The sequence below is a fragment of the Scardinius erythrophthalmus genome (assembly GCF_964197995.2).
Source record: "Scardinius erythrophthalmus genome assembly, chromosome: 12".
Classification (NCBI taxonomy): domain Eukaryota; kingdom Metazoa; phylum Chordata; class Actinopteri; order Cypriniformes; family Leuciscidae; genus Scardinius; species Scardinius erythrophthalmus.
In genome coordinates this window covers 2334356-2347383 of record NC_138232.1, presented here as the reverse complement: position 1 = coordinate 2347383, position 13028 = coordinate 2334356, and the positions used below count along the sequence as shown (strand labels likewise).

Genomic DNA, 13028 nt, shown 5'->3' with positions numbered 1-13028 from the left:
ATGCGTGGCTATAGATGTATGAATGTATATACGTGTGTGTATACGTATATATAGATGTGCAAGTATAAGTATTGCACATATGTATAATTATGTATGTACATCTAGTTTCTCTTTAAGTATGTGTGTATATATAGGTATATGACATGTATATGTATGTATGCATTCTTATCAAGTCAATTTTATTTATCCTAGTCATTTAATTTGACTTATTTTTCTCTTTCCTCACGTTCATGTCTTTATTTACGTATTCACTACAACACGTATGACTTGTACTTATAACACTGAGGAAAGAGGGTAATGTGAAGTCTTGTTTCAACATCTCGTATTGCTGTTAATGGTTCCCTGTTTGTGTAAAGCCTCAAAAGCAGCGCGTGGATGAACGTTCAGACGGATGAACCTGGTTCAGTTGGTTATTGAGTTGAGGAAGGTTTGCTGTGACTCTCACCTCGCTGGAGTCCTCCTGCTCGTTGATGACCTGTATGGCGTCCTCCGTGGCTTTCCTCTTGGCCTCGGCGAGGGTTTTCTCCATCTTGGCTCTCTCGACTGTGATCATGTCGAAGGCTTTCTGCTCGGCCTCGGCCACGGCTTTCTGCACCTCGTCCATCGCCTGACGCTTCACCTCGTTCACCGCCTCCTCTGCAGGACACAATTCATCAACATTATGTGTCATCTAACAACAGGAATGAATCAGTCGCCTTTGGCTTGCTTGGTTTAGGTTTAAAAAACACTTCATTTACATTTAACATTTAATATTCAACAATATTATTGATCTGCCAGCATTGACATCATTATATGAAGACTTATATGAAGTGCCATCTGAAATTTTCTTCTAAAATTATAGCATTTTTATCAAGCTTGTATATTTAGGTTCAGTAATTTCACTTTAATGAAAATAAATAGGTGATTTTCATTGCTATTAAAGTGAAATAACTGAACATAAACATACAAGCTTGATAAAAATGATCATAGATAGATTTTTTAATTATTTATTGAATGCCAGTCACATACAAATATTTAAACATGACAATAGTCCAACATATAGTGTAAAAATATTATACAAATATAGACTACAACAAATAGGAAAAGAAAATATACAGTGTAATTTTTTAAATAATAATTTCAAGTAACATATGTATATATGTAAAAATTAACTAAATTAATAACTTTTTTACAGCAAAAATGAACCGTCACTGAACTTACTTAAGCTGGACTATGACGCTATTTTCTTCTAGAAACAAACTTTGTTGCATTATTATTAATATAAATAAAGGTGACTTGATTTGACTTAATATTCAGTAATATAATCGATTTGACGGCACTGACACCATCAGCTGAGAACAAAACTTGAACCGAATTGAGATGAATAATGAGAATTTGAATTCATCTCATATTTGCATTGTTTCATTGCGTTTTCTTGTAATAAAACAATATAAATAATTAACAAAGAGCTTGTTTCGTTTCTGAAAGTGTGATTACTGAAAAACAAGACAGCTGGTAGGGGAGAAAACAGGCTTCCCATGGTGCATCTGGGTTTCCGCCCTTACCGGCTTTCCTCCATATCTCATCAGGCACGAAGCCAGAGCCGGAGCGCAGGGGAAGATCCCTCTGAGAGTCTGCGTGAGAGAAAAACAAATATATTACCATCAGAAGGATGTAGGAGTGGCGGATATGGAGGCATGTGAGAGGACGGGGCGCTTCGTGATTCTTGGGCAGCGTTTGGTCACAGATGGCGTTGAGGAGCGCAGCGTTTCAGACGACATTCCCTCAGATTGGACTCAAATACACAACACCTGCTCGATCAGCAGGCTCACACACACACAGAATACACTCGTATAGAGACGCGCACACACACACACACACACACACACACACACACGGCTTTGTCTGTTAGGAGAGGATGCGTAACTAGGTGATGTTATTACTGTAGTTCACCATCACCTCCACTAGGGGGAGAAAAAGTTGAATTAAAGGATTTATCAGAATTAAAAAAAAATCACCCCCACATCATCCAAGATGTTCTTTCTTTCTTTCTTCAGTCGAAACGAAATGAAAACATTCCAGGATTTTTCTCCATATAGTGTCTTCAATGGGGTCCAACGGGTTGAAGGTCCAAATGTGAGTTTCAGTGCAGCTTCAAAGTCTCTACACGATCCAGCCGAGGAATAAGAGTCTTATCTAGACAAACCAGCGGACATTTTATAATTTATTATTTTACATTTAATACTTTTTAACCACAAATGCTCGTCTTGCACTAGCTGTGATGCGCCACACATTACGTAATCAATTTCAAGCGTGACGAAGGAAGAAGAACAGACCTAGTGTTTACAAGTGGAGAAGCCATTCAAAAGTTGTTGTATGTTGAATGACACATATTTATATGTCTTTGTGTTAGTTTATTATTTAAAATATTTGTAAACACTAGGTCTGTACTTACACCTATGTCACGCTTGACCTTTCAACGCGATTACGTAATGTGTGTCGCATCACAGCTAGTGCAAGACGAGCATTTGTGGTTAAAAAGTATTAAATGTAAAACATTTTTTATAAAATGTCCGCTGGTTTGTCTAGATAAGACTCTTATTCCTCGACTGGGATCGTGTCGAGACTTTGAAGCTGCACTGAAACTCACATTTGGACCCCATTGAAGACACTATATGGAGGAAAATCCTGGAATGTGTTCCTCAAAAACCTTCATTTCTTTTCGACTGAAGAAAGAAAGACATGAACATCTTGGATGACGTGGGGGTGAAAAAATCTCTTAAAGTCTGGCTGTGCTTTGAAAGGTCATCGACAAAAAGGGGGCCAAAGTTCAAACAGTTGGCGCTGTAAATGATTCCTATGCGACTCACCTGCGTTGATTCCCTCGGCTGACAGAGGACTGTGTGTTTTGGTGAAGGGGACGTTCCCTGATGTCGTCCCGTTCTTGCGTACGTCGTCGTGTGGGTTTGAGCGTCTCCTCCAGTAATTGAGTTCCTCGCGGTCCGACTCCTGACAGCGCCGCAGAACGCTCACCGAACGACGGGTTTTCTCCACCATGTCCACAATGCAATTCAGCACCTACAACCAGACAGATGGCAGAGACATTTAGTACATGAGGTATATATTTATATATACAGTAGTCAACATTTGAACCATGTCCACCATGGTGTCAGCACGGTACTTTATTTTTGTAAGAATTATTAATAAATGCAATCTCACATGATCAAGATGTCTCCATTCTTCAGCCCACTCTCTCTCCGTCAGTCTGTGGTCTACAGGTTCCTCGCGGTAGCCTCCGTTACTGCCTGGAAATGACGACAAAATCACGTCAGAAATTCAGTAGTAGTTTAAAACCCTGATCTTTCCCTTACGTTTAGTAACAAATCCTTCCCTCGCGGGTCAAAATGACCCGAAGCCCTAAAATTATACTTTTTGTTGTCCAGAAAGCTTATTTAATTTTGATAATATTTTTTCTATTTTTTTATGCAATTCTTTTGGAGATTTTCTGTGATTTTTTATTTTATTTACCTTTAAATTACTAGATTTGATAAATAAATAATAAATAAATCGTAATTTTTCAATTTAAGCACTTTCAATTTAGATTCAAAATAACTCAATTTCATGCCTAAACCTTTTAATTCAGCTCAAAATATCTTACATTGGGTGTCTTTGCCGACCTCTTGTGGAAAAATAATAATATAACATGATATTACATGACTCTTTCCACTAGATGGCCTTATAGCTCTATATGGAGCAAATGAGCTGTTCCGCTGGGTCCTAAAGTCAGTTTCTCTACATGTTGATACACATGTAGACATTATAGAATGTTTTTTTTTTGTAAAGTTATAGCATTTTTAGTTAGAATTTTAAGCATTTTTAGTTTTTTCAATGTGTACTGAAGCATTCCACGCATTCTATTCATTCCTATGGGGGTCAAATTGACCCGTGAGGGAAGGATTTGTTACTTTTTTAAATTTCAACCACAAAACTCCTCGAATCCATTAAAAAAAATGTGTGTGTGTATTTGTGGTTCAAGCGTGACAAAAGTCCTGGGGTCCTCCGATGAACACCCAATTCTACAAAAATGATTTCCGGGTCAATATGACCCGAGGGAAGGATGAGCAAGTACCTGGCAGTCGTGGCCTGTCCTTCAGCTCCCTCAGCTCCAGGATTCGGTGAGGCTCTCGGTACAGCTGAGGTGTGCTGATGTCATCCAGCGCGTAGTGTTGCAGAGGGGGTGGAGTCGGGTGGATCTGGGCGGGGAGATGGAGCGGATGGGCGGGGCTATGTCTGGGGGCGGGGCTAATGGTGCAGATCCGTTTGGCAGGAGGTTCCAAGGAGGCGGGAGGCCGCTCATGAAAACCATTCTCTTTACTTCTGGAGGAAATAATAACATCATAAGAACACTTAGAAAAGCACCATGGTTTTTGGAGGACCTGTACAATGACAATACCAGGGTGTTCTGCTGAAGTACCTTGCAGTAAATACCATGGTATATGAATATGGTAACCATTCAGTTCCATCATGTTATATTGCAAAGCACAATGATAAATAATCCTTCATAACACTGAAAAAAAAATTGTGTAGGATTTACTTTGAAACTAATTTCACTGAGAAATTGCTATTGGATTTCACTAATAATTACAAAGAAACGGCAAGTAACACATTGAATAAAGTCAAAAGACTGAAATAGTATTTTCTTGTTAAACAAAAAACATTTTTTTTTATTTACAACTTAGAAAAATATTTTTTTAGGTCATGCCATGTTTTTGGTAAAATATATCATGGAAATGTTCACATTTTCTTATAAACCATGGTATAAAATGTAAAGGTAAGGTACCATGGAAATACCACATTTTTTGGACCATGTTTCTTGTCACACTAATATCATGATATTTTTTTAGGTACCTTCCATCATGGCATAATAACCATATAAAGTATAATGTTATCTGAAATCAATCATAACTGGTTTTTTGAAGTTGTAAATAAAGCAAAGACTACGTTTTACAAGAAAATACTATTTCAGTCTTTCTAGTTCAAATGCAATGTCTTACTTGCCATTAATTGGGAAATTTACTAGCAATTTCTGAGCAAAAATAGTTCCTACACCATTTTTCTTTTACAGTGCACTTACAAAAAAGTACCATGGAAATACCATGTTTTTTTGTTCTTGTCACAGTAATATCATGGTATTTTTGAGATACCTTGCAGTACTATATAAACATCATGGCATGTGAATAAAAAAAAATATATATATATATATACTGTATATAGTAGTCAACATTTGAAGTGGATCAAAAAAGTACTTCAAAGTTGTACTAAGACAAGAACGGGTATTGCTCCAAATTCTTGTATAACTCTGATGAAAGGATTTGATCCACTTCAAATGTTGACTACTAGAAAGTATAGTAGTATCTGGTACCATAACTACTAATGTAGTTCTGCCATGGCTCTTTATTTTTAGGTGTTTTTCTCAGAGCATGTTTGCGTGCACTCGTACCGGTTAGGGCTGTGTCGTTTGCTGCTGTCGTTGGGGTCCAGCAGGAGTTCAGAGGAGTCGGCTGGAGACGGGGCGCTGGTGCTGAGCAGGAGGTGTTCGTGTTGGGACAGATACTGCGCTGGAGTCTGTTTGGCCGCCCGAGCGCAGTGAAGAAGCTCTCTCTGCAGTAAAGGCAGGTTGGCCTGCGTGAAGGACAGATTACGGTAAACTGGCTGCATAACAAGCATCAACTAAATGGAAAATTGCAAGTAATCAAACCCAGCAAGCAATTTTGCGTTTAAAAGATGTCTAATAGCCATCCAAACACAGCCCAGATGTCTAGGCTAAAACAAGGCAAAATTCAAAATTTAATAGACATCTAACCATCGCCCAAGAATACACTAGTCATCTAAAATATGAACGTGTCAAAGAAATGAAACACCTTATAATCACTATTGACTTTTCTTACATGATGGAATATCATTCATCTCACAAGTTATTTTGGCAAAAACGACATGTAACCAAATTCGAGGTTATTTTGTCTAGAAGTGGGTTACTCAGAGCCGGATTATATCGGGTCTATAGTTAACTGAGACGGTGAAATGGCGGCTATTGCTTGCCGGGAACCCACTTTAGAAGCATTTTCTTAAGTGGTCTAAACTAATCAATGAGCATTTTTTGCATTTTTCCTGATAAGAGTGGAGATAAAGGTCAAAAAGATTTCTTCCTGGACAGACTCAGAGGAGCCGCGATGTGCATGAAAACTCCTGAGCCCGAGGCGTCTGCTCAGCGTCACTGCATGTTCTGCTCGCTATTAAAGCTCCAAACTGCAATTTTCACCAACATCTCGTCAAAATAGTCCATAAATCTTTCGTATGAAAACACTTCAGCCACAGGAGGATGAGAAACAATCGCCCAGATGAAACAAAACAGACCCAGCACTCCGTTTCTTATATGATGACGAGCATGTGAGATTGATTACTAATGTGAGCATATGAAGAATATCAGAACCATCTGGCAAACACAAGGGGAAAATACTCTCTCAAGTAAACCCTTTCAAAAGCATAAATTACTTGACACATCTCTCTCTCTCTCAGTAAAGACCGGGACACACCAAGACAACGTCAAAGAACTAGCGGTGATGAAAGATGACACCGCAAAGACTACAGGCGACTGTCAACTAGCATATGTGTGTAAGGAAACAACAGGTATCAATAGTCTATATTCATCATTCAAAAAGGGAAACCAAGGCAGATTCCGAAATAAGTAGGTACTTATTTTGAATAAGTAATTACTTCACACACCACTAAAAAGTAATCTAGTATGAACTTGTGTCGTGAATGTACTAAGATGACGTAAAATTAGAACTTTTATTCTTGTGCGCTGTCTCGTTTGATAAACTAACAGTCCAATTTTAGATTTTTCTGATTTCTAATAAGTCTGATATTGTAATTTACACATATCTGGGATAGTTCAGAGGGTAGACATTGATGGGATTCTCTCTGAGTAAACAATTGTTAATTATGGAGTTCCTCAGGGCTCTGTGTTAGGCTCCCTTTTGTTCCTCTTATTCATAAATACTGTCAAAGATGCTGCCCGACTAGAGCTGACGTGTGAAACACACCGAAAGAAACATTTTTAGTGTTGGGAAGTCTAATTCATTTGAACAAATCTGATCATTTTTGCTTGATCATTTCAATAAACCAGTTCAACAAAAATGATTCACACACTTTCAGTAAATAAAACATGGATAAATGCGGCTGGTATCACTGTGCTTTGTGTTAAATTCTATAAATGATTCTGATTTTAGTTATATTGGTCATATTTACTGATGATGATGATGATGATGGTGCCATCACAATCACAAAATAATTTAGTACCGGTGATAATCATAACAATTCCGTGTTCATGGAGTATATTAAACATGATACCCGAAGAAAAGGGTCTGGAATGCTTTCAAGTGTTTTCTAAAAGAGAACAAGAATCTCTAGTTTTTATTAGGAGAACGACAAACATCTCTGTTCATGATTAACTTTGCCCTCCTCTCACATATGCTGCCTGTCATCCACGTTTTCTTGTTTTGCGCCAGCAAACATTCCCGGACAACTGTGTTAACCGCTGCCGAGCTCCATATGTTACGCAGGCCCCGTAAAAACAACCTGCAACGGTTTATAGTCGTGTTTCACACTTCCGACCGCCTGGAATTCTCGGAAGTCTCCGTTGGCTCCATAAATCACCAAAGGAAATATTAGATACCTTCCACTTTCTCTGTTCAGCATCCCTCTCATGCATGGCACCTTAAAATCATTGAATTCAAGCAGCTTCGCATGTTTTATCCTTCCAGAGATTCACTAAAATCCCCAAAACTGAGTGTTTTATTGGCTTTTATGGTGTTTTAATGTCATTTTTGAGGGAACGCTCTCATAACTTTGTCTAACATTCAAGCAAGGTTCTCTCAAAGTTCTTCCGGTAACGTTAATAGAACGTTCGTTTTCTGGGAAGTTAAAACATTTAAAACGTAAAAATATTAGACATCGTTCATGGAATGTGTTTTTCTGAAACATTTTAGTAGAACGCTCGTCTAAAATCTATTTAAATGTTACAACTTGTTTCGGAATGTCCAGAGAAGATTCAAAAGTAACATTCCCATGTTTCTAGGATAATAAAATGGAATGTTTTCTTAACTTTTGCATAACTTGGTTTTTGAAACATTTAAAAAACAGGACATTTTGAACGTTCAGAATAACGTTTTTTGGGAGGCCGGGATATGACACAAGGGTGAGTAAATGACAATTTATTCATTTATTGGCCATTTACCTTTAAGAATGGTATGACGAAGGGCCTTAAGGGGAAGTTTGTGGCTTCTTGCAGTCTGGAGTGAAACTCTTCGATGGTGACGGTGGAATTCTATGGGAAAAAAAGACATCGCTAGTAAACCAGTTCCACATCCGACCGAACCGTATATTATGCATGTGATAGACGTACCACTAAAGCGAGCACCAGGTTTCGGACGCTCTCTCCGATCTCGGGCGAGATGTCGTTGCCGAACTGCTGTAGAGTCGTGAGGAAGCGCTTCAGTTTGCTCAGCTGGCGCGCGCCACAGGTCGCTGGAAGCTGCTGATTGGCCAGTGAAGAGGAAGATGATGACGACGGCCCGTTGCTGTAGCGCTGAGGCGGAGAAGGAACGGCGTTGAGCATCGGTGGGGAATGATTGATCCCATTGGTCACTGCATAAACAGAGAATGTGGTTAGACACGGATAATCATAGCAATGACCTGAAAACACTTACATAGTTATTGTTTTATATTTATAGTTATTCTTATAATTATTTATTGTTAGTTTTATTTAGTTATTATTATTATTAGTTTTCAGTTTTAATTTTAGTTTAAGGTTTATTCCTTTTTTTTTCATCAGGTTTTAGCATTTATTTATTTCCAGTTAGTAATTTTAGTGTGTTTTTTTATTCAATTTCTGATTTTTTAGTTTAAGTTTAACGTCATGTCATAATTCTATTTTATTTTAGCTTTATTTCAATTTAACAAACATTTTTAATATTTCCCCTGCTGTTAGTTGCTCATGTAGGGTAAATTGCTTTTCCCCTCATTTAAGTTGTTTTGTATAAAAAAGCATGCTAAATAATTAAATGTAAATGGTCTGCTGGTGACAGGGAATGTTTTGAGTATGTACTAAGAGAAATCCTATCACACATACACAAAGGTCACATGCTGTTTGTGTAAATATTAACTAAATTGCATTGAAATTCTTTTTTGTTTTCCAGTTTAATAAACATTTCATAACTATAGCTTCAGTCTCCGATTCATCAGCTTTTAATAAACTTTATGTAAACTTTAATCTCCTTTATGATTAGGAGTGAATACTTCTCAGTATGTACTATATACAGTATATACCTACTAAAAATAGTACAAAATGCATGATTTCACAATGGAAATCTCAAACAACTGGTATGACACATTGCTGTCACATGACTTAGGCTGTAATCACTTCTGGTTTATTCATCACTCTGGAAATTGAAGGTCAAGTGCACACTGCACACTGCATACTACATACTGCAAAAGGTTTTTACGGTATTCCATGCATGCAAAAAATGTAAATACTGTGAAAATGGTAGTATGTCATGATATGGGACACACTAATGGCAATGAGAGCATGCAGGTTTGAGTGAGGCTCACGTGCTGTGGTGGAGAACGCTGCCGGACGAGGTCCGCTGGGATTGATGGAGGGAAGAGGAGGCATGACGGAGACGGTTGGTCTGGAATGAGTCTTTCCATCCACTGGGGATCCGGGCATGGCAGGAACGTTCTTCTCTGCACTGTCTGAAAACCAGAGCCAGAGACAGTGAGCCGGAGATTGACACATCACTTCTTCTCTTTGTAATCATGAAGGTTTCTGTTTGAGATTTCCATTAAAACCCAATAAGAACATCTCAGATCTCATTCGGTCAACTCTGCTATCCTCTCATTTCGTCATCTTGCCACAAGTGCATCGTTTACACAATCATTAACAGAAGCACAAATGCAAACGAATGAATTTGGATATTCCTAAGCACACAAATGCAGACAATGTGTCTCATGCATTGATATGCAATTGATGCATTGATATGCAATTCATGTTTAAAGAGACCTCGACAATCCAATTGAGCCCAAACCCCTAAACGTGGCATAGATTTCTAGTCTTAACCCTCACACCCTTCCTAAACCCATCATCTCCTTTTCTGGTGCACACCAGATGTTTTCTGCCCTTGTTTAAGAACCGTGGAGTCCCGACAGCTGAAGTGCAAATGAACCAGGTTTTGTCCTCGGGAAAGAAAGGGTGATCATTGAATGGAGAATCGGGCCATTTCACGCTTGCTAACTAGGCTTCACAAAAGACGTCAAGGGCTAAACGCATACTTTCTGCTTTTCAATGGACCACCAGGCCCAAAAGTCGTAGATCAGAGGTGCTGTTGTTCTGAAAGAGCCGTGAGAGAAGCTATCGGCCTCATTTCGAGTATATCAGACCGCTGAAAACGCTTTTACAAAGGCGGCTAATAGACCCACACAGATCGAGTTGTCAAAGGTCATGAAACGCTTCTTACCAGACGACTTTTCATAGACGGACGGGGCTTCTCCGGGTGAAAAGCGTGTTTTGTTTAATGTTTATTCATGGGAAACTAATGCAGTGAATGCGTTTCTCCGTGAGGGATTACGCCGTATAGTTTTTAAATGGGCCTCTCCACTTAACAATGAAAAGTAAGGCGGTTTTTAATGGGATTGTTATAGCGCTTCATGCGTACGTTTCATTGCAGTCGCGATAAACAGACGACATATTGAACGAGTCCGACACACAGCAGAAGAGTTGAGCCCGATTGTACAGAAATCCTTTAAAATGTTGTGCCTATGCTATTATGTCGATTGCGTCAATGTTTATATACTTATACCACTGTAACATATACATTTACAAATATACATTACTCGATTTGTTCGAGTTGTGTAGTGCATTCAATTTAAAAAAAAAATAATCATGTTTTTGCATGGAAATAGAAAAAAAAAGCAATTATATTTTGCATTGTATTCTGCATTTTATGCTCATTACATTTACTGCAATGAATCTCATATGCAAAAATAAATATGACAAATGTTTTCAAGTCAAGGGAAAAAAGCAATTATATCTTGCATTAAGAAAATAAACTGTTAAAGAACTATTGTTCTTCTGTAAGCTTGTTTTATTAATTGCACTCTCTTTTAAATGAGCTTTTATAGTGACTGTGAGACTCAAACAAAATCCTCATCTTGACGCACTAACCGAAAGCGCAGGGGTCACAGGTGCGACACACTTTTGCACACACGCACGGACACATAGACAAATCTTGTGGTTTGCGAGCGCACCTGAGCCCCGCTCCGGGTCCTTCAGGCTGCCCCTCTTAATGCCTGACTGAAAAATCATGTGCCATCTTTTTTCCCTTCCATGTACACCTGTCTCCTCCCTGGGAGTCAGGAACTGGGAACGTGGGAGAAACAGGAAGATCAGCCATTTGGGTTTGAGCCATACCGTAGGATATACACAAACCCGTCTGTTAGCGGAGATTATCAGCACACCTGTGGAGAACTACAGCTTAACTTGTGAAAGACGAGAGAGAGTTTCAATAGTAAAGCTGAACACACTTTTTAAGTTTGAGACTTACAGATCCATATATCACCAGACCACACTGATCAGTCCCACAATATTTGGCAATTTTGAGATGATCAATAAAGCTTGTAATATTATAATTATCAAATTCAATTTCAAACATTTGTTTTGTAAATATTGCGTAAAATAACCATTCGTATCATTTTACAATACAAAAAATAAATCAATTGTCAGTTCAACTTCGAAAATGTACTTTGTGTGGTAAAATCTACAATAACTGGTTTTGTTGAGATGAAATAAATTCTTTAAGATTACTGATTATTATAACTGAATTCAACCAACCTGAAAAAACAAGCTTTAACTGTCAGTAGATATAGCCTGATTTCTCCAGCAAGGTAAAAATACTTAATAAGTCTGATATAATCATTTTTCTTTTATAATATGATGAAAGTCCTATTCTATCTTGATGTAAATACACTAAAAGATGAATTCATTACCCTTCCTGAATTTAATTGAAGATTATTATTTTTTTACACAAAACTAATTTAATTGAGTTCATCCAAAATAAATTTGTTTAGTTGGGTCAACACAATTTAGTTGGTTTAGGTCAAGTTATGTTACTCTAGTATGTTTAACTTACTTAACATTAAATTACTCAAATTAAAAATATATATTTTTTTTAGTTTTTTTATTTACTGAGGCTTAATTTTTACATTAAGGTGGAAACAGATTGTTTTTTTTGGGGGGGGGGGTTGGTTTATTTCAGTTATAATCAGTAGTAATAGCAACTGTGTGTGCATATCATTACATTTTACTGAATCATTTTTTTTTTGCATAAACTGGCATTATACTGGCCGCCCTGCATCTATGCAAAAACATTACTGTTTTATTTATGTGTTTATGCATATTATGCATATTTTATGCATTTATGCATAACTATGCATAACTGAAAAAAAAAAATTAAGGCTTATAAAAAAATTAACTGTTGAAACTACGAGTGTTGTTTGCGGTCTCAGGTGTGGAGACCTTGGTTATTAGTCACTGAACTGAAAACATCCTTGCCTTCACCTGAGTCCAGCACACACACACACACTTCCCCCTGCAGTGAACACACAGCTGCGGTGCGATCCGTGGGGAAGAGAACACGGGTCTGTTAGCTCTGAGATATCCGTGCGGATCAATATTGATCTGCTAACAGCAACTGAGCAGCTTCCTCTGACTGCCACCTGTTCCCACACTCATAAAGCTCAAATAAAGAGGAAAAACTCATCACAGCTATTAAATATGTCACTGTCATCTGACACATCTCACGCTGTCCTGAAACCTCTAATAAACTGTGATAAATGCTTTAAACTGAGAGGAACAAACAACTGCATGCTGGTATATTTAATCATAGCTTCGCCACAGAGAACATGCACTCGCATGAAAATAGACAAACATAAAG

The 13028-nt window shown here is 37.9% G+C and overlaps 1 protein-coding gene across 4 annotated transcripts in view; it reads right to left on the bottom strand.

Annotated features, from left to right (window-relative positions):
• cbfa2t2 (CBFA2/RUNX1 partner transcriptional co-repressor 2) overlaps positions 1-13028 on the bottom strand; it is a 41442-nt gene that overhangs the window by 3856 nt on the left and 24558 nt on the right. For 3 of the 4 annotated variants that reach the window (XM_081380888.1, XM_081380885.1, XM_081380887.1), the window contains 9 exons: positions 9649-9792; positions 8444-8685; positions 8276-8365; positions 5480-5661; positions 4109-4356; positions 3199-3284; positions 2850-3057; positions 1545-1613; positions 446-636 (listed from right to left, as the gene is read on the bottom strand). In XM_081380888.1, coding sequence (XP_081237014.1) covers positions 446-636; positions 1545-1613; positions 2850-3057; positions 3199-3284; positions 4109-4356; positions 5480-5661; positions 8276-8365; positions 8444-8685; positions 9649-9766 — 1434 coding nt within the window. In that variant the 5' untranslated portion in view covers positions 9767-9792. The remainder of the gene's footprint in view (positions 1-445; positions 637-1544; positions 1614-2849; positions 3058-3198; positions 3285-4108; positions 4357-5479; positions 5662-8275; positions 8366-8443; positions 8686-9648; positions 9793-13028) is intronic. The other variant, XM_081380886.1, reaches the window with a different exon arrangement.